This window comes from Pomacea canaliculata, linkage group LG3 (genome assembly GCF_003073045.1).
Source record: "Pomacea canaliculata isolate SZHN2017 linkage group LG3, ASM307304v1, whole genome shotgun sequence".
Lineage (NCBI taxonomy): Eukaryota > Metazoa > Mollusca > Gastropoda > Architaenioglossa > Ampullariidae > Pomacea > Pomacea canaliculata.
Genome location: NC_037592.1, coordinates 24,808,903 through 24,831,127, shown reverse-complemented (window position 1 = coordinate 24,831,127; position 22,225 = coordinate 24,808,903). Strand labels below are relative to the sequence as shown.

The 22,225-nt window shown below is 36.2% G+C and overlaps 2 protein-coding genes across 3 annotated transcripts in view; one reads left to right on the top strand and one right to left on the bottom strand.

Moving 5' to 3' along the window:
- Positions 1-18,074, top strand: part of LOC112558547 (B-box type zinc finger protein ncl-1-like) — a 23,865-nt gene extending 5,791 nt beyond the window's left edge. For both annotated transcript variants that reach the window (XM_025229050.1, XM_025229051.1), the window contains exon 2: positions 2,571-18,074. In XM_025229050.1, the coding sequence (XP_025084835.1) occupies positions 2,580-4,895 (2,316 nt within the window). In that variant the 5' untranslated portion in view covers positions 2,571-2,579 and the 3' untranslated portion in view covers positions 4,896-18,074. The remainder of the gene's footprint in view (positions 1-2,570) is intronic.
- LOC112558548 (N-acetylserotonin O-methyltransferase-like protein) lies at positions 17,308-22,225 on the bottom strand. The gene is made up of 6 exons (XM_025229052.1): positions 22,084-22,225; positions 21,743-21,880; positions 20,978-21,081; positions 19,225-19,286; positions 18,478-18,598; positions 17,308-18,289 (listed from the first exon to the last, which is right to left on the bottom strand). The coding sequence occupies exons 1-6, from the start codon at positions 22,171-22,173 to the stop codon at positions 18,145-18,147; spliced, it is 660 nt and encodes a 219-aa protein (XP_025084837.1). The 5' UTR covers positions 22,174-22,225; the 3' UTR covers positions 17,308-18,144.

Here is a 22,225-nt window from a genome sequence, read left to right as displayed (position 1 = left end):
TCAGTAGCCCAGTGGAAAGTAATCTCTAGCCATAGCGCCGCTGTATAGTTTGGGCCTAAACTTTTATTTTCTTAGGATCTGCTATGACTCTTTGGTTTGCAGAAAAACAGGTAAATTAATTCTTTAATATTTAAAAAAGCTATTCAGATTATTGTATTTGACTTATTTCAAGAGCAAATATTTTGTGTTCTTAAGATACAAGTCAAGATTCTGCTGGGTTTCTTTGTTTTAATGAAATGGGTTTCAATGTTAGGTAACAGCATTTGCGACTTAAAGACTATGAGAAAAAGGGATACATCTTGGGAACATTATAGGCAAAAACTCAAGATCGCCATTTCACCTTGAGAAAGACGACTCTGAAGTATATTGAAATATTAAGTTTCAGCCATTGAACAGAACTGTTTCACACTTTTAAAAGATTTATTTGAGCAGAATATTTCCTGTTTTATGCAGTATGGCATAAGTGTTAAAAACGATCAATATTGTAATTAACTTGCTTTATATGTTTCTTTGTGTTTTGCTTGTTACAGACATTTTGCACAAGTTATTAATGAGAGCAGTTGTGATAATGAAATGTTTATAACATATGTAAGTTATATGTAAGTTATAACATATAGCTTTTTCACAAGTTCTGCTGTCAGATTAAACTAGAAATACATCGTAGACCAATGACACTTGTGAAGAAAACATTTAAAAGACATTTAGGTTTAAATAAACATTTAAGTTTTTTCCAAGCAGTATTTCAGGCGAAAGGAAAAGATAATGTTATTTATAAAGCAGTTTGTGGGGTGCGTGTGCATTTACTGCATATTGCACAGGCATCAGCCAGGTTCTTTCTGAGTCAGACGATTAGGGTGCTTGTGGAAGGTGCTGCAGGGTGACTCATCCAAGGCCCCTGCAGCCTATCCAGTTGATACAGCATTCAGTGTCATTGGTGTAGTAGTGTAGTAGCTGCCCATAACTCTCTATGGTGCTGGTCCTATTTTTGTGCTGAATGTTCTTCCCGCAGATAGGCTCAAAACCATAATAAAAGTTGTCAGTCACTTCTGTTTGAGATGGCATTTATCAGAGTCGGCCATTGAAAAAAGTGTCATAGGGCCTGTTAATTTTTTTTAAACGCAGGGAAACCTTTGTTGCTTACATTTTACAGACTGAATTGTGACATTGACATCAACTGTAAATGTGTGCGCATGTATTTTGCATAATCTGAGAATAAATTCATGCAGATTGTTTTCATGCATAAAAATGTCATTTGCTTGTTGTGAATTCACAGCAGTCGGTTGATCATTGTGTGAACAGAATTTATTCTGTTGAGCATTTTAAAACAATTGAAAATAAAATGCCCCTGCACTTGATTACTGCTCACTTATTGCCTCTTTTAAACTGGTTTAAATAGCCAGAAGCAGATATTCACTGCTTTCCCCCTGTTTTTACTTTAAATATCTCTTATGTGCATTTGTGTTCGCACTGACCCAGGTAGGTCCACAGGTTGGGAATTATGAGAATGTAAAGGGTTGTGCATGGAGATGGTGCACACAGACAAAATCATATGGCCATGTATGTAGCTGCACCATCCTGCCTGCAGCTAAGACTGCCTCCTTTCCTGCCTAGCCTCCCTCCATCCTCTTGTGTGCGCACATGCAACACACACATGTGGGAAGCAGACAACAAACAGACTGGCATACCTCCTTTCTGTGCACAAAGACACTAGGAGATGGTTAGAAGGCAACGCCATTAGAAACAAAAAAGAAGGCAGTGCTATGAACTTGTCAGTTGACTTTATTAAAACAGCATAAAATGACTTGTTTGCTTTGATTCCTGCAGTAAACCCAGCCTGGTAGGAAATTTTTTTAGTGTATCTGGTTTTCTTGGTAAAGCATTTAAAAGTGTATATGCTTTAATTCCAGTAATAAACTAAGGCTGCTAGGAAAATTAAGAATCAAACAAAATGTATATTTTAAAGCATTTGAAACTGTAAGTTGTTTAGATCTTTGTGGTCTCTTCATTTTTATTGTTTAAAAACATTTACAGGTTAAGAATGCATGCCAATGCAAAATACTTTATAATACTTAATACTTTATAATGCAAAGGGAAAAAAATGAATCTCCCTACCTTTTAACATCATTTAAAAGCAGTACAAGTGCTTTTCCAAGAAATAGAATGCCAGTGTCACCAAAAGTGATAATGATCTAGTTCTTTCTTAAATTATGTATGTTTAATTAGTGTTTCATTAGTCATTCACCATTTTTGTAAATCTATACAGCATCAGCTAATATAGTTGTCATTGGCTCATTGTTTTGTATTTTAATTGGGAATGGCATCTTTGTTGAGCCCAAGTGTCCTTAGCCACGTCTGTCACACTTAACCTAGCCTGTTATATCATCAAAAATGTTTTAGGTTTTTGTGTGTTTGTGTGGGAAGCAGAAAGACTGTTACAAGGTATTGGAGATAAAGCCAAATTTCATTTCTATCATCCCATCTATAGTTTGTAATGTTCTGTTAATAAATGTTTTCACTAATTATAATGCTGACTACATTAATTGTTTTGTTCTGTTTGTTTTTTTTTCCAGTTGAACACAATGGCATCACCAACACCCTCTCAAAGTGACACAGTCACTACTATTTCGACATCTTCAGATAGCGAGATGGAACCTAACACTAATCCAAATATTCGCTGCTCATTTTGTCATGAGCCATTCTCCATGCCCAAGGTGCTGAGCTGTTTCCATACCTTCTGCCAGCCTTGTCTTGAGAAAATGGTGCAGGTAGATGCTACCATGAAAGCCACCAGTGTCCAGTGCCACACATGCAAGTTTGAAACATTTGTTGGTGAAGGTGGCCTTGAGTCTCTCAAGACGAATTATGCTGTGCTCAATATGATTGAATCAACTTGCTTTGAACCTGACACACTTCATTGTCGCTCTTGCAAAAGCGGTCCAGCATCTGTGGCTTTAAGCCGATGCATGGATTGTGCCACCTTTCTGTGCAACTCCTGCACCATGGCACATCAGTTCATGCACTGCTTTAGTGGTCACAGAGTCCTTGACCTCTCAGAGCTCAATGGCAAGGAAGAGAATTTGGTAGAGAAAGAGGTGATGTGCCCTGCTCACACCTCTGGCATAATGAAGTATTACTGTCGCACTTGTCGTGTCCCAATCTGTCATGAGTGTTCAGCAACAGCTGAACATAAAAATCACAATTTTGTCTTTCTGAGTGAGGTGGCAGAGTCCGAGATGGGCCAGCTGAGGATGATGGAAGAAGAAACACGCCGCAAAGTGTTGGAGCTTTCTACAACAGCCAAAGCAATGGCAAATGCTTCTACTGTTTTGAAAGCAGCCTATCACAAAGCACAGATTGAGATTGAACAAACATACAGGTATTTCTTATCTATACTTGAAGAGAAGAAGAAGGATGCATTGAGGCATTTAGATGAAACTTACAACTCAAAGCAAATAGCTATTTCTGACTCAACTTTACGAATGCATGAAAGCATGGAAAAACTTGCCAATGCAAGCATTTTTATTGACATGCTTCTAAAGAATGCAGCCCCTGGGGAAAACCTTGTTTTAAAAGGATTCATTGAGTCACGTCTCCAGAACATCTTCAATTTCTTACCTGACCTGCCATCTCAGGCATACCAGTTTGAAATCGAATTTGTCTCTAATTACCAAGCTATTGAAACGGCAGTGGGCAACACATTTGGCTATGTTCGACAAGTAAGCACTTTCAGTGAGGCGCCTAAACCGCAACCTATTGCACGTCCTAACGGCTACAACAGAATATCACCAACAATAGTGAACAATAACAACAATTTCACATATAATGTTCCACCCATCCACACCAGAGAGCAGGTCATGAATGTTTCCACACCTCCATTTTATCAGGCGACAGATGACAACCAGTATCAGAAGTGGTCAAATGGGTTTGATGTTCAGGCTGGTAGCCCCACTCCAGATATATTTTCCACAACAGCAGAACCATGCGTTGAAATAAACAGCAAGGCCCTGTCGTCAATCACTGGTGCTGTTGGAACTTCCACGAGTGCCTTCCCACTTAAATGTCAAATCAGGCGCCAGAAAATGATCTACAACCAACGTTTTGGAGAGTTTGGCATGAGAGAGGGCCAGTTCACGGAGCCCAGTGGAGTCGCCTGCAATGCCCAAGACGACATTATTGTTGCGGATACCAACAACCACCGTATACAAATCTTCGATAAGGAGGGTCGCTTCAAATTTCAATTTGGTGAAAGTGGCAAGCGTGATGGGCAGATGCTTTACCCCAACCGCGTGGCAGTGGTAAAATCTTCAGGTGACATCATTGTGACCGAACGCAGCCCAACTCACCAGGTGCAAATTTACAATCAGTATGGCCAGTTTGTGCGAAAGTTTGGTGCCAACATTCTTCAGCATCCTCGTGGTGTTGCTGTCGATGAAAAGGGGCGCATCATCATTGTAGAATGTAAAGTCATGCGCGTTGTCATTTTTGACATGGAAGGGAATGTTCTGAACAAGTTTGGATGCTCAAAGCATCTGCAATTTCCAAACAGTGTTGCAGTAAACAAGAAAGAGCATATCTTTATTAGCGATAATCGTGCACACTGTGTCAAGGTCTTTGACTATACTGGTTGTTACTTGAGGCAAATTGGTGGTGAAGGCATCACCAACTATCCTATTGGTGTGGGCATCAATGAAGATGGGCATGTGGTTGTGGCAGATAATCACAACAACTTCAACATCACTGTTTTTGACCAGAATGGGCGCATCTTGAGCACTTTGGAGAGCAAAGTCAAACATGCACAATGCTTTGACATTTCTCTCACAGGAGATGGCTGGGTGGTGCTGGCCAGCAAAGATTTCAAGCTTTACCTGTACAGGTACAAGCAACAACAGTCATAGGGAAATGGACTTAATGTTATGCATAAGATCATTTAGCTTGTATGCAGCATCCAGTTTAATTTTGTGCATTTGGCCTCATTGCTATAATGGATGAGTTGCTGTATGGGCAGTACATTTTCACTTTGAGTCTTTGAGTGGCACATTCTAGCAGGTCATGTATTTTCAGTCACATATCACATGTTAAGAACACACACTTTGTCTCCTTGATGAGTCAGATCTTGTTCAAGATCTTTTCGAAAATACCATTTTGGCAGACTGAGTGCAAATTTGCTTGCTCTGCTTATTTCATTTTTTCCCACCATTACCAACTTATCACACCTTAAAAAAATAAAAAGCAAGCTTTTTACATCATAGAATCCTATAGTGTTAGAGTTTGCAGTGTTGTACAAGATGTTTTATGACATTCTTGTTATTTTCATCCACATATACTGCTCACAACTTCTTAAAGAGCATCGACTGCCTTTATCAGCATGATCTGAGCATGTGTTAAAAGGGAATGGTGTTTATCCCCTTATAATCTTTGTGTGATGGGTTTGGGAGACATGCTTTTTTCCCCTTGGTATAGGGTTTTCTAACCTTGTGATGTTTTTGTCATGTGATTTTTTTTTGGTACTAGTTATGTGATGGATTTTGTACTAATTGCATAAGATTAGGGGGTGAAATTGTGTGGCGCTCAGTGTGTTGTTGTCTGCTTTAATTATCAAATGAAGAAAAAGGATGTAAAGTCCTTTGGCAAATAATTGTACAGACATAATTGGCCAGTTTTACCAGCACCCCTTAATTCTATTATTTGTGTTGTGAGTAGCAGATAAAATTTATTAAAGGGTAAAATACTGTGAAGGGAAATGGAATGGGATAAAACTTAAGTGCAAGATTTCTTACTCCAGTTTTTGTATTACTGATGGAGATCGGTGTTCTTAGAAGTTTCGATGGTCAATGCTCACGTGCAGTTTATTTACAATGTTAAATTTTTATTTTTTTTAATTTTTTTCCCCTATTGCCTTTTCATGATGAAGCCAAAAATGGAATGGTGTCACTCCAGCTATGTTACTGTTTTTTGTCTTAATATGGTAAGGTTATTCAATGATCTATTTTCTATGATTTCTACCTTACTCTTTTTTTATGTGGCATATATAGAATGGTTAGATATTAAGTAAGTTGTACAGTTCTGTAGCACCATTTTGAGATTTTAAATTTCTTAAGATTAATTTTTATAGAATTAAGAATATTTCAAGAATATCAATTTATATATCAAGGAAAAAATGGTGTAGCCAAGGCATGCAGAAGGTACTGTTACATAGTATCAGTGTAAAAGAGTGAAAGAAAAGGTCTGCTGACCTCTTGTTTACAATATTACGTGAACCACAGTCTTGAAGTAAAACAACAGTCATTTTGAGTGCTATCATGTTTTTGAATCTTTATGACTTTTCACCCAGGTATTATAAATGTTATTGCTAAATGTCTCACCAGTATATGTGCATGTTAAGGACAGCACAACATACTGTTTTTCATTGTAATTTATGGTTGGGTTTGCTTTTTTTGTGAATGTGCGCATGCATGCACTTTGGTTGCACTATTTTTTAAAAAACAATTGTCGGCAGTTCTTCATTGTTGTTAGCTGATGTTGATGGTGGTGTTCAGCTTTTCTAATTAAATTTCATGTCGCCTTATCCCCGTCGTTAACCCATTTCATCTCTTGTTCACATGTGTGCATGCGCATATGTGTTTCCTTAACATTTTCACCCTCCTTTTGTTTTTGAAGCTGTTGTTTGTGCTTCATGGTTAATTTCTTGATATTACTTACCTTTAATTAATGGCAGTGTGTTCATGCCATCAAACAGCTCATGTAAGTGAACAAAATTTGTGCAATGTTTCCAGTTTATTACTCTTGGTTATAGTAGATTGCTCTTTGTGAAAGCAAACAGGGTTAATAATGAAGCATCTTAAGTATAGCTGTATGCATTATGATCTGTATTATTAGATCATTTTAACCTCTTTCTTTCCCACCTAAAGCCTATTAAAGGAAAAATCTTTTTGAAAAAATGTAAGTTTCAGCTGAAGTGCACCATGACCATCAAAAGTTTTGGTCTCATGAAGCAAAGACATTTTTGATTGCTGAACTGATACTGTATTTCCAGCAAGCAAGAGAAATCCTTCTTAAGCATTACGATGTATTTATTGAGACCAGTCTTTTTATATACTGGTATATTTCATTGGTTATATGTGCAGTGACACAGAAGCATGCTAGTTTTTGTCTCAGTATGTTTTTGCTCTGCCCTCTAACAGATTCTACTATATTTTGTGAAATAACATATAATCACACCATTCCAATTGTTACATGGATAATTGGTGCATGACAGTGACCTGTACTGTTTGAGCCATTTCTGCACTGTACTTTGACAAATAGCAGTCAAAAAGCCATGAGGGGATGTTTGTACGGGACTCTCAAATGCATAACACAATCAGCCTGCCATTTATGTTATTTGTTATATTTTGAAGTGTGATACCTAACAGTAGTATCATTGTTGTGCTTGTGTTTTTTAGTTGTTGATTTTTGTGAACACTTGGATCGACCATGTATGTTCACTGTCTCTTCCCCATTTCCCTTTGCCAGTAGCCAGTAGATGCACAAAGCGGTGCTGAAACTTGCCTCATTTGCAAACCTAATTTGTCAATGAAGTGATCTGGAGAGGACCTTTTAGAGCTCCTCTGTTCCAATAAATGCCCAAATGCATCATCATAATCTACTAGTCATAAATAGGAATGAATAGCTAATTTTCTGTTTACAGACAGTGCATGCCTTCTCATCACATTTTCTTTACAATTTGATGCCTCAAGGTGCACAGACTGTTACATCCATGTAAAGACTAAAATCAGTTTTGGTCAGTATTTGTATCAACAGAATTTAATTCTTATGCTTTTATTGTACAAAGCTGTTGTGTGTTCTGTGCTCTGATGTGTACAGTCCTGCAGCTGTGAAGCAACTGGTTCAGTACTAGCTCCCTTGGCCCAGTTTTTCGCCTTTCCTGCCATTGTGATAGTGTAGTGAAATGTTGTGAGGTTGAAGCATATTATTGCATTATTTATGTTTGACTGTGTTTTCACACCATTAAGTTATGAGTGTTTGGGGAATTGCATAACCACAAGAGGCTTTTAGGTTGACTTTGTTGTTTCCTACTGAATGTGAACTTTATTTATGCTTTGTTATCCACTACAAATATCTAAAGCCTGATTGTGGTCCTCGATACAATGATATTCATCAGATCCTTCTGATGTCTTTTGACCCATCACTTCTCAGAAAACCCAGGTACAGAAAATAGAGAAAAAGATTTTTCCTTATTTTAATTAACTCGGTGCCCTTTATCAGATGTGAGAAAAGAGGATTTAAAAAATTAGACTGCTACCACACAGCAATTCTCTCAGCCATGAAGATTTGGGTCGTATGCTTTGTGATGGGTTAGGAAACATCAAGCAATTATGCCTACCTCACTTTGTTGCAATAGTTCTTTCCCAGATATGCCGGTCATTAAAAAAGTAATGATAATTAAGAAATAAAATAAAAATTCAGCTTATTTGTCTTAGGTTAAGTTACTTGGGCAGGATTAGCCATGTCATTCTGGTCATGCTTTTCATTGACATGCTTTTTCCAGGTCTATTGGTGTTTTGTAAGAATAAACAACAATCGGGCCAACTGTATTCTGTCGATGTTACCTACTACAGCATTCACCAGAATCACATATTACCATCATATGTGAGCGATTTGTGTAATTGGCACATTTTGTTTTGTGCCATCTCTTGTGATTCCATTGTTAAATAGCTAGATTTTAGGGTGGGGGTGAGGAAGTAACAGGAGTCCAATATTTTCAGCTTTAGGTGTAAATTATATGGGCATGCAAAATGCAAGTACTGATTTATTGTAACATAACAAGGGTTTATCAAAAATAGTATATTCAGCAGATCAAGAAGAAAATTAATGGGATCACTAAGGCAGCACAAGACCTGTTTAATACTAAGTGTCAGTATAATCATTTTGAGGAGAAACATGAAAAGCAGAGAGCATAAGTACTTTTGATTCACTCAAAAACTTTTTTCAGGTTAAATCTTTTTTTTTTTTGGAGGGGGGGGGGTAAGAGAGCAACTCTCTTTTTCTGAGTGTCTTACTAGTAAAGACCTTAAATGACTAGTCAAGCGCAGATTTTTTTCCTGTTGATTGGGTAAAGTTCAGTACCCCAAATCTGAGGGAATACAGCATAAGTGTGACATGAACTGTCCCAAATCTCCCAGTTGATCAGCTGTTGGGAATGGGTACTCCATGCAGACTTGGGGGAGGATAAAACAACGAGAGAGATGGGCAGTAATAGGCCCACAGAAAGTGCCATCTTTAACACCTTAACTCCCAACAATCTTTTAAAAAAAAAATTAGGCCACTATTACGTTATCTGATGCAACTTGTACTCATGTATCTCTAATGGAAGGGGGTTATTTACCCAATCATTAGAAGGAAAAAAATTGCACCCCACTGGTGCTTTGAACTACAAATCTCTGTTATAAGACACGTCTACTGCACTATGTCATAGCTGGGTACACATTAAATGTTTTGTGTTAGTTTTTGTATCAAGTGTTTATTAAGTTTTGGCAATATGCCTGGAGCACAAAGAATACCAAAATTTCTTTTCCATTTTGAGATTATGCATTCTGCTATTTCTAAAGTTTTCCCCTTCCCTTGTCTGGAGGAGTGTGATACCTCTGTCACAGTTGCCTGGTATAATTTTCTAATATTCTTGATTATAATGTCAGTATTCTGTCAGTGTTGCATGTAAATTTGTCACACTGTGCTGTGTGTTCTGGTGTTTGCTTCAGAAAAGTTTACTGCTGAGATGATGTATTTACAAAGCTTTGTTCCTTAATGACTTAACAAATGATACAAAACTAGGGCATTTTGATTCACTATAAAATGCACTGGAGATGGCATTATAAGATAGGTGGGATTCTTCTCACTGGTCATGTTTTTGCAAATTAATAGCACATAAAGTGATGCTGAATGAAATAACAAGTTTTTTTTAGGACTTCATTATAATTTCAGCAAAATCTAATACCAGATTTGCGTAAGTTTGAGTAAAGGTTTTATAGTTATTCATGGTCTTTGAGTTATCAAACAGCTAATCAGATTTACCATGGTTTTCAGTCCAAGTCATGACAAAATAACAGCTTTGCAAACACCCACTTCTGGGTGGTTCATAGTTAACAAGAAAAGCCTCTACTTGCCCTTCATTGGAATCTGGCTGGCAGGATCAAGGGTCTTGTATTTTGTATACTCTGATGTTATTTTTTTTTCCCTTCCCCCCCATTGAACTGATTCCTTATCCCCCTTTTTTTCCCTTCTATAAAGAATATGCTCAGTCATTTTTTAAGTACTATTAAAAATGCAAATCTATTTTTCTAAGTTATGTGAAGACATTTGTCAAAACAAAAAAATGGTTGTGTTTCATGTCCCATGACAGAAATGTTTTTTGGTCTTCCTAACCTACACTTGCATCTGTCTCTGTGTAACAGTTAGTTGTTCTTTGGCTGGTTAAATGCATTTCTTTATAGGTCAGTTCATATTGGAGTGTGGTTGCTTTCAATGATATGATGATACTTATAAAATGTTCAAATTTTTTTATATTTTACAAATATTTTTGGAAACGAAAACATAATGTCCTAATACCATTTCAGTTGTTAATGACAATGATTTTTCAGTCATTTTGTAGTTACAAAGTTTTAAAACTCAGCATTTACAAGGAAGGTGCTTGACTTGTTCCACGCGTTTCACTTGTAACGTTTCCAATCATTATGCAAAGATTGCTGTATGCAGTTATAATCAGTGTTGTTGAAATGTGGGTTTTCATGAATGGTTGTAATGTTAGGCATGTGTATGCTTTGGGTTTGTGTTGATGCACTTATTCCATATGAAAGTAGATTATTGAAGGCCATTGCTTTAATCATAACTGCCAAGTTTGCCTGATAAGTTTATTTTGACATTGTTCCAAGTTATGGCATCTCAGTGTGTGGCTGTTGAGATGATTTCAACTAGTCGCTTGTATGATTAGAACTTGGTACAGAGGCTTTTGTGCAATTTGTAATTAACAGGAGAAAATATAGCTTCTGCAGCCAGCATTGTTTGCAAAATGCATTTTTAACTTTACTACTGCTGGGAAAGAAAAAAATCCTTGCTTATAATTATGATATACACTTAATCTGTCACTGTCAGATTAATGATGCAAGCAAATTTTTTGAAGAATGTCATGTTGCAGAATCTGAAAGTAGTGAAAAAAAAGGTATGGTTCTTAACCTTAGAGGAAGAATCCACTTTTTAAGCGATAATCAGCCCAGCGAGGCAATAAAAGACAAGCTGACACAGAAGGCAAAAGAACAGTCTAAATGTTCAATCTTTTACCAAAGATACTTATGCTATCACTGTTGCTTAAACAAAAAGTTACATTCCTTAGTGTTGATAGGGTGAGCATCATCTGAGCCAGCTCCTGCAATGTCAAAATTGTTTTCTTTTGAGGTCTTAGTGCAGCTAATTGGTCTTGTTTCTACAAAATGAAAATGGATTTTATTGGATTATAAAGTGGGGAAGGAGGAAATCACCAAACTGAGCCACCCAGTCAAAAACTGTATGTCATATAATGTGTGGCTTTATGATGAAAACAATTTTTGTTAGTAGGTTTCATCTGTTCCTTTACTTTTGGTTCTCTTAATTTCTGTCTTTAAAGCCTCTGTCACTCTCGCCACTCTTTGTTACCATTTCACCATAAAGTAGATGTTGTTTTCATGACATATCACAAAATTTACACATGAATTAAAATCATCTCATTTATCCTACAGTGTGCAGAGTCGAAGTGTGCCATTTTACCAGTGAAAGTGTTACAGTCATAATTATAACATTTTATAATTGGCAATAAGCAGATTGTTAATTCCATTGACCCACTGTGTCATTTCACTCCTTTCCCTCTTTTCTTACAGTTTGTTATGACTTATGTAATATCGCTCAATGAAAGTCCCCCACCCATATATTACGTTGACTGTTACTGCTACAGAGTTGTTAGCATAATTGTTGAAGACAAACATTTGTTATACAGTTAATATCCACATAATCTAAATTATTCAAGCAGATGATAAAATTACATGCTTGCTCACCAAAGGATAAATGAGTCTGAAACATAGACTGAAATGAACCCAGACTGCAGGAGCTACTTAATAGCCCCACTTTGACTGAATTGTGTGACTAAATGTCTTGTAAATGCCTCAGAGATGTTTATACTGCTAAATTTTTAAGCCCTTTAAAATAAAAGCAAAAAAATTCTAAAAATAAATAACTCCCACACTATGCATTGGTGTACTTTGATCACATACCAGCACATTTTTTACTATGTTTTTAAGTTGTTTTTTTTTAAAAAAGCCATTGGACAACTTGTTTCCCCTTAAGGAAGGATCCTAAGAGTGGGACCAAATGTTGGTCAGCTTGGAAGGGGTAGATGAAGTGCAGCCCATATCTTCTTAAACTGTTGCAATTGCACATAGCCAACCTTTTTAAAAAAAAATGTACAAGATCTTTTGCCAGTGGTTGTGGAAAAAAGTTTTATACAATTACAATTGATATTAAAACAGTACTTAATGTGCTATGAAGTAAAGGATTATTTCACAATGTCAGTGTGCATATCGAATTGTTTTGAGTGCTAGTCTACGGTGTGGTTTTTTTGGTTTTTTTTTTAATATAAAGGTTTATGCTTCCACACTGTTACTAGTCTCAACTGTTATTTAATCTGCGTAGGGCTTGAGAACTTAAAAAAAGTCATTCAGAGTTAATGAAAATAAAGGGTCAAAAGTGAAAAAAGAATGTGAAATATTAGTGACTTCAAAAGTTGTTTATATTCTTTTTTTTGCAGAGGCTTGTCTTTGACAGCACAATTTCTGTCTGCTGTTGATATACTTTTTTATTCTTTAAGGAAATGTGTTGGTCGCAAGAAATAGCAATGCAGAGATTCCAATGTGAACATCTGCACACATCTTTCTGTAAGCTTGTGCAGATACAACGAACAAGTATCTTGTTTTTGTTTGCTTATATCTTCTCATGGTTGTAAGCCAATTGGTCCAGAGTAAAACATAACCACGGGGCCTTTGTTTTTTCTTGAATCAAAACTCGAACCTGCCAAAATGTATTTTTTAGTGTATTTGTGCTTTCTTTGTAGAGTGTGAACAAGTAGCTATCTAGTTATATGTATGTTACTGTTAAATGTTGAAGTTTTCATATAATTATGATGTTAAATGTTGCATTTGTTATTTTTTCTTAGCTTCATTCCAAGGAAAGTGCCTATTATATCAACAGTTACAAGAGAGGCACATTTCTTTTGTATCTTGAGATATGAATGCTTAATACAATGCTTTTTCTGTTGTGTTGTGCCCACCTTTAGAATGTTACTTAAAAGTGTTTACATTTTTAGAGCCATTTATGCTGTCATGCAAGTTAGATCAAGTCGCACAGCCACCATTGCATGTTGTTTGACCTGTTATCACCACACACTTTGTAAAGCCATCTTCGAAGGTGTGTGTACATAAACCGTTGAAATATTTCACTTCTTATTCATGAAAAATGGTGACTGTCACTTTTCTTCTGGTCCCTCTCTTTTTGTAGTATTGTTTTATAAACTCTTTATCATCTTTGGACACAACACACCTTTGATAATACTGTATTAATATGTTTTCCTGCTCTCCTTTTGACATTTGATACACTTCTACTTGTAACTGGAAACTTTGCTATGAAGTTCAATTGGTGTATAATAATGTTATGATTGTTAAATGTGTGGTCAGTGAATTAGAGATCTGGAAAAAAATTTGCATGAGATTTTTGTCCATTTTTTGAATAGTGTCTAGATGTTTGTTGTGCCATTCTTGCATTGTGTGCTTTGTTGACAGTAGCAAGATGTGTGCACTCAAGATCATGCAATATTTGTTTGGAGGGGAACTCAGAGACATTTTATATCAGGTATTCTCTTTTTAAAAAAGCAAAGGAAAAAAATTTAAAAAAATCTGCTCACAGTTGAAGAGGTAGGGTGTAATTGAAGGGGACCGTGCTAGGACAATGATACTGTCATTTCTTATCCTTGTTTCTCCCCTAAACCCCACCCCTGACACCCAAGTTAAGTAGAAAGTAATGAAAGGATCTAGCCTGCTGTGTAGCACATGTGATGCATGTAAGACCATTGCATATGCAACATTCTTGTTTTCTGGTTATTTAATGTTACAGAGTTTGTGACACATCACAAACAAGCTTTCATATCACTGCATTTTTTATTTTCTTGGCATACCTCAGAACCTCCTTTTCTTATCAACTTGAAAAATGCTTCAATACTTTTGGTTCCCTCCTTTTTTTTTTTTTTTTTTTGGTAACATTGTTTAGCTTCTACCAAATAAGATGTCAGAGTATGCAATTTTCATAAATATGCTCACCCCAGGCTGCACCCTACCCACCGTTTATTTTAAATGTTATGACAACTTTTTGACAATTTTGACTTTTCACAATTTACTTCCAGTTTGAGATTTGATCTGAATTAATTTTTGGGGGAAGGGGCCTAAGCCCGTTCCTTCCCCTACCCATTAAGTGCATAAAACACCAATGCTAATAGAATTGATTTTTTTTTTCCCAACCAGTTGACTTTGATATTACTATGTTCTTCATGTTATTAATGATATGTAATGCTTTGCCTTGTTATATTAGACTAGCATGTTGTGTGGGTTTTAAAAAGGGGAGTTTTTCTGGTTTTTTCGTGTGTGTGGGTGTGTATAAAATTACTTTTAAATGGATTTGTTGATATTTTCTCTATGTCTGTTACTCTATTGTTTTTGTTGTTTTAAAATTTATTGCTTAGTTTTTTTTAAAGCGCCTTCTTGTTCTCAGTGTAAGGGTGAATTCTCTCTTCAATTAAAATTAAAACTTGTTTCATGGAAACATTCCAGGACCATTCACATACATGTTAATCATGTCCTCTTGGGTACTTTTTTCCCAGTATTCAGTTGTCTATTTCCAAAGTCGTAAAAGATTATTTGAGAACACTGGGTACAAAAGTGGTTCCAGTCATTTGTTGTTAGCTCAGAATAAGCTTTTATTTAGAGACTTAATTACAATGACATTGGTTAATATTTGCTTTTAAAGACTCAAGTCTCTGGGGGTACATTATTTCAAATGAGGAAGGATAGGAAACAAGCGAAGGCTTAAAAGTGTTTTAGAGTGAAATAGAATTATGCCTTTGGCTTGGCAAATAAAACACTTATTCTGGTGCAGCTTAATTTCATAAGGAGGGTGGTTTTCTTTCATAAAAAGGTGCAGTGTAGGAAAAAAAGATTCTTTTTCTAACAATTACAGTGAAGCATCTACCAAGAAACTATGTAACTTTGAAGATATATTTTCCCATCGAGTTTTTTTAAGCTGTTCAGGAAAGCTTTTGTTGATCTAATTTAATTTTCTTCATCTCAGCATAAAGCAATGAATGACAGTTCGAGCTTTATTTAACTGAAAGCACTTAAGGGTTTACTTAAAGTGTGCGTGAAATGGTGACAAAAATCAAGGTTAAATTTAACAAATGTTACAAACCTTATCCCCAGGTTTTTTTGTTTTTTTTTGTTTGTTGTTTTTGGTGTGTGTGTGGGGGCTTTTCTATGGTAGTGGTTTGAAGAGGACATAAGAAAACCAACATGCATATGTTAAACTGATCTCAGAATTAATGACCTCATTTTCATTAAAACCAGAATTAAAAAAAAAACCACTGGTTTCTCAGCTTGTTCAAATACTTTCTAACATTGGACTGTTCACATAAAGCCTTTGTTTCCTTGACACTTGCTACCACCATCACTCGTGCAGCTGTATTCCAAGCCAGACGGTATTGTTATGGAACCAGCTTTTTGTATCTTCATTAAAATCAACAGTAAAAGAATTTTTTTAATTTGGCCCATTTAAATACATGTAAGCCTATTCCTGACTATGCTGAGCCAAAGTTTCACATTTGTTTGGTCCTGGAATGTTGCATATAAAGTGGACAAAAAAGGTGCAAGTACAACATTGGTGATACTGTATTTTAAGGTAATGTTTAGTGGGTGCTTATGCATTTTTTTTTTTAAACCCAATGTTTTGCTGGTGGAGTAGGGGGTGGGGGGAGGAAAACACTGTTCCTTGCACATACACTTTGTCTTGAGCTTGATTTGTGCTTACATGCTTTGTTGACTTGCTTGGCTTGCATTCCATCACTTTTTGTGTGTAACTTTGAAGAGAGACATTGTACCAAACTTTTTTTTTTGTAAACTGACATACAGGCATCCATCGCAGCACAGTTTCAGCCCACACATTCCTTCTCACCTTTGCAACCCCACCCCATTGATAGCCATTATATCATTTTAGATGGATTTAAGCTGGGTTTGTATGTTCATCTCTAACATTACTCAGTCTGTACTTTATGAACGGCAGATTACTGTTAATCATACCCTTTTAAGCAGTTCACTGTTGGCTACAGTAACCGCTGATGCACAAAAACAGGGTAATTAGCAGTTACATGAAACTCATGTCATATCAGCCTTTCTTTTCCATACAGTACAGAGGACTTGCAGAAAAAAAAGCAAGCATTCAGGACAGCAAGAGCACTTGTTTTTCTTTTTAAAAATTTAAAAAATGTGCATAATGCCTTTGGCCCCCCCCTTTTCCCTGTAATTTATTTTTCACAATGTTTTCCCATGTGTGCCTTCCTTGACCTGACTTGGTGCTGCTCTAACGGTGACAATACCTTGCTGTTTTTGTAGTAACCACAAACAGTGGTCCATGTCTCTACAACAGTGTAAACTTGCTGTCTGGGTTGGTGTTGAAAGCTGTGAAGTCTTGCAAGTGTATCCACCATGCTTCTGATTAATCATGCTTCCTTAACCTGCTCATCCAGATTATGGAGCCATCAAAGAAATGTTTGCTGATTATATGGTGCTGACATGTTTTTATTTTTTATTTATTTTTATTTTTGCACCCCATTTCTTTCTGCATGTGACTGAGAGCTTCCCAGGACTGTATGTGTCTTGCACAAACTTCTATAAGATCTTTTTTCACATAGCTCTGAACACGAGCATGTGTACGAGTGTTGGTGCACGCGTACATGCATGGGTGCATGCGCGCGTCTTCAGTTGCAAGTATGAGCTTTTTTCTGCCTATTTGGAGTAAAAGGAGCGAGTATTGTTGTGCAAGGAACAGTGTTTTGATATGCGCATAATAGTTCTCTCCTGTAATACTGTTATTTATCATGTCATCAAATTCATCCAATTCCACATTTTGGACCAGTACTGGATGCCAGCTGTCTATCGTATCAGGAAAACTGTATCTGTACACATTCCACACCTCTTTTTTTTTAAATTAGCACCTTTATTAGACAGTTACCCTTTGTCTTATTGTTGCAGTTGCCAACATTTTTATTTTCACAAATCTCAAGTGTAAAACTTTATACACTACTTCAGCTCTTTAAGGTACTAGGTATTTTATGCTTCACTTGCTGTCACATTCAGTCTTTTTAAATAAACACCATGTAACTGCTGTCAGATTTCCTCCCTTTAAAATTCCTAACCATTATTTATTCTCCCCTTCCCCCAACCCTAAAAAAGGGGGTTTGCGATATCATGCAAGATCTCATCTTTTTTCTCATTGCTGCCACTATGTCCCAGTAGTATGTATGCACATGTACTTCTGCTACACAGTACCGCAACTTTGTGATGTTTTCCTGAATGATCTGACAAAGATGCTTTGACTAAGAGATCTAGAAAGAGTTTTATCTGCACAACACTATTTTCATATCTTTGTATTTTCTGTAGTTACATGATTATTTCGTGTCTGGCCCACGTCCTACTTTGTTACCTCCCATTCCTGTATTGCTAACTATATATGAAACCAAAACAATTGCAATACAAAATATACTGAGAAATTAGGTTGCCCTTTAGAGTGAATTTGATCTCTTTTTTTCGGTTAAAATATATTGATTTGATTGAGGTTTCCATGTTAAATGTATGCTTTGAATGATCCTTGGATTGTCAAAAATCATTTTTAATGTCTTTTTCCTCCCCTTCATTGGTTCTGTAACTGAATGGTATTCAATAAAGCATTTTGTTTGCTTCTGATTTCTGTGCCTTTTTGAATTTCTCCATGATTTGTGCCTTATTTCACCAACCACAAAATCTTGGCGTGATATCAGGATAAATTAATTTGGTACAGTCTTAACAGTTCTTGTGCAAACCTCGACAGGGGAAAGCCCATGACATTGAAAAAGTCTCCATGAACTTTTTCAACAAGTGTTCCCCCAAGAGCTTGGATTCCATAGCCTCCAGCCTTGTCCCTGCAACAAAACCAAGCTATTTTAATAATTCTCCCACTGTGTGACTGGTATGTGTTTACCAACACTAATTTTACAACTGATCTGAAAGGACCCAGTTTTTCTGGACTGAATAACTGATTCTGTGATAAAGCTATTGGAAAAGTATGCTGCATTGTCAAATATCTCCCATCTACCCATCCCTAACTTACATGGGTTCTCCAGTCTCAATGTATGCCTTAATAATTTCTGAAGTCACAGGTGCCATGAAAACCTCCGTGGACTCATAAAATTGGTGTATTTTATGATGATTGATCCCATCACCAGACCACACTGCACAAATACCAAAGCTGAAGTCACATGGAAAGAAATCCCCACAATATCTTAGTTACGCAGTGGGAGGCTAGAAGCATAAAATTAAAATCCAGCTTGCATAAAAAAAATTTTAATGGGCATGTTATGATGCACAATGAGCCCCAAATGACTGGAACATAAATGTAAATAAAACAATAAATACTGTTATCAAAAGGAAATGTATGTTTCATCTCCCCTATGCTGTGATGAATCAGGAAACCCATAACCCCACTTCACATGATCTACTTGAAATTTGGACTTAATCTTTGACAACACGTCCCAGGACCACCACATTACTCACTTTAGGCATTTGGCTTATGCAGCTATTTGATAGATCAGTGCTATGCAGCTATCAAAGACTGATTTGTTCACTAGTTGCTTTCAGACTATTATGCCGAACACAAGATAGAATATAGAAAAGTGGCTAGGTGCTTGGTATACATCACTATAGCAGCATTATTATTATTTACATGTAACAGATGTGGGATATATATACCATTAGTACTGATGTGAATGAATTCAACATACTTTTACTAAATACACAAAAGAAGAGAGTGAAAGTAGACTGGAACAACAAATCTAGTGGATCACTAATTTTTACTTACCATTCCTGGAATTGGTAACAAGAACCACACCAGTGTAGACAGTGTGACTTCTGCCACTGAAGCTGTAAACAAAAGGAGCATAAATTATGCTTAATGTGAATTATAAAATGTTACAATTCCACTCATGGCATGAGCAACACAAAACATGTATCTCAAGAGAAAGTCTTAGCTTCAAAAGCTCAAAGATGAAATGCAGAGTTTCACGCCTCCAAATGACCGGTTTAAGTATATTATAAGGTATGAACATCTAATGTCATGCAGACCACAAAGGAGAGCTCAAAGCACATGTCCTTAATGGAGTTGACTTCTTTGTGTAAAGATGCAAAGGTATGAGTTTAAAGGCTTAAGAGTCACAATGGCCTTATTCATCAAGAATATGAAAAACATTCTGTATACAATGTTCTCCACAAAGACAAACTGAAGAGTCACAGAAGTAAGTTTCAACGGACCAGGTCACAATATGGAAGGGGTAAAAAGTGGGGTGGGGGGAATAAAGGATCACAGCAAGACAGTAGTTGTTTACTGGTGCTGGTGCCCCTTACGTGGATTGGCATTCCTAGATTTTTAGTCCTGGAGGCCTGCAAAAGTTACTCTGGAAGTGTACTATACTGGCTTATAGATCCCAGTGTTACATCGTTTCTATATTCTACCCTGCCATTTAGCTTTTGTTTGTTAATAATAATATATTTATTATCTATAGTGTGTATGAGTACACTTTTTTATTTATTTTACACTAATTTCATGATTAATTTTTATAAGGTCTTAATAGTTCTTTAGAGAATCATCCCCTTATTATCTTTCTTAAATTTATGCCCGATGTTTTTAACAGTCTTATGCTATATTTATAGCCAGGCATTAATAACATGCTTTATGTTCTTTCACTGGTCCTCTATCTTGTTCCTTTTTTCACTTTTTGATATTATCTATATAAATTTGGAACTTGAATGGTTAGCCACCATTTTTACAACAGATGACAATGTAGTGTATAATAGTTCTGTGGGTTGAGAGAGGTATTTATGATTAACATAAGTTTTATCTGTTTACAACCTTTAAGTGTTCTTTTTCTTAGCTGTTTACATTGCACTCTAATAGGACACATTACTAAGTAGAAGTATCTTTGTAGATTGTATGATATTTTTGATTTAGTTTTAACCTTGCTACTCCGGATTATATAAAAAGATATATAAAAAGCAGAGAATAACTAAGATGCTTGTTTATTTGCTTTCTAGTTCTTTGCCCTTCAATTGTGTGTTTCTTTTCTCACAGTAGCTTTATTGGTAGTTTGATAGCTTTTCTGCTTTGTGCTTGTCAAATAGGAACATTAAGGTTGGTAACATTAGGATTTGTATATTTGGTTTATATTTTAAGTTCTCTGATTTATACATGTCTTCATTTCCTTGTGTTCCTTTATGGGGGGAATCTACAGTAACTTAATTTCACTGTTTGATTTGTTAATCTTATTTTATGAAGCAATATTTTTTTTTTATAATTCTATCAAGCCTATTGTTTTAGACTATTGATTATGTAGAGCTTGAAGTGCTGATAGGAGTCTGATATCACAAGCTATGTCCTCTCAGTCAAATTCTTAATTTTTTGCAGCATTACCTGAAGTGTTATTTGTATATAAACAAAGTTTAAGTTTTGAAAGTCTCGCTGACAAGATCGTGTTGTTGAGTTAACTCCTTGTCCTTGTGTGTCATAATTTTTTTTTTTTAACAATTAGATGGAGATACAAACCAGACCAGATACCAACCTGCTAAGCATTTGGAAGGCATCCTCTTTATCTCTTGGTTTTTCAAAAATTTTATTGTCCATTGTTACAACTGTGTCTGCACCTATTGTCAAATCCGGTGGATGCTGAGACAGAAACAAAAGCACCATTTAAAGAAATTAAGTACCTTCATGACACACCTGCAACATTCCACACCCATTCACACACACAACTGACAGTTCATCTATTGTTGAGCAGCTGAATTTCAGGGGATTCAAACAATTTCAACTGCCAATTAATTTTACGTACAGGAGCAGAGAAGCATTTGCCTGAACTCAATGAATGATAGAGGGCAGTTGGTGCCAGGCAGGCTGGGAGTGTACATGTTGTAAAAGTGTGGGAAATTACAGCTTACCCACATATAGCAAGCTAATTTTTAAGTTGCTAATTTTGTATGGCCCAGAAAATGATGCTATTTGTTCTCCACCCTTAAATGTAAGATTTGCATGTTTTAAATTTTTCTATGATGGACCACTTGCCTTATGCTTGTAACTAGCACTTGCTCTGTCTTTATTTTTGTAACAGAGCACACTTTTTGAGTATAGTTGCCCGCTGGAATTGGTCAATGTCAATCTCATCTATGCTGCTATATAATGGGTCATATGTGAGTCTGAAACTATATATGGGTGAGGTTATCCTTGCAGCAAATCCAGAGGGGAAGGGAGAGCAGTGCCTGAAACTATGGCACTACACATTCTGCACAAATGGCTTCATATTTCACTGGTGTGTCTTAAACATTCTGCTCACTTTGTCTTTGTCAGTTGCCTGCACCACTTGCAAGGTTTTCTGCAAAGCTGTTTCCATGACGTATTGAGCAGGCCCTTGAAAATTACCTTTCTCTAGTTTTTCCTCAAATGTTGAAGGAATGACCTCAACCGTAATGCCCTGAAAAATAAAGCACTAATTATCAAATAAGAATTTTTGGAATTTCTTCACCATTTCCCATAACCACAGCTTATTTTCTTAATCATCTTATCACAAATTAAAACGTCTGCGCAGCTTTTCGGGCCACATTATTTTAATAGCATGATGCTTTTACTGGAATTCGATCTAAATGAAAGAGCACAAACAATCGAAGTACATCTTACCACATTCTCCAAAATTTGTTTTCTGCGTGGAGAACCGCTGGCTAAAACTATTCTTTGAGAGTTGAGAATATGCATTATAGGCTGCAGCATTTTCAAAGTAAGATGACAGGTATCTAATAAAATATTTTATTTCAGAGTTTTC

Coding starts and splice junctions, on each gene's coding strand:
- LOC112558548 (XM_025229052.1), bottom strand. CDS start 22,173: ATGCTGCAGCCTATAATGCATATTCTCAACTCTCAAAGAATAGTTTTA. Junction 21,082..21,742: donor AGGCAACTGACAAAGACAAA/GTGAGCAGAATG, acceptor TTTCTGTCTCAG/CATCCACCGGATTTGACAAT. Junction 18,290..18,477: donor ATTGAGACTGGAGAACCCAT/GTAAGTTAGGGA, acceptor GTTTTGTTGCAG/GGACAAGGCTGGAGGCTATG.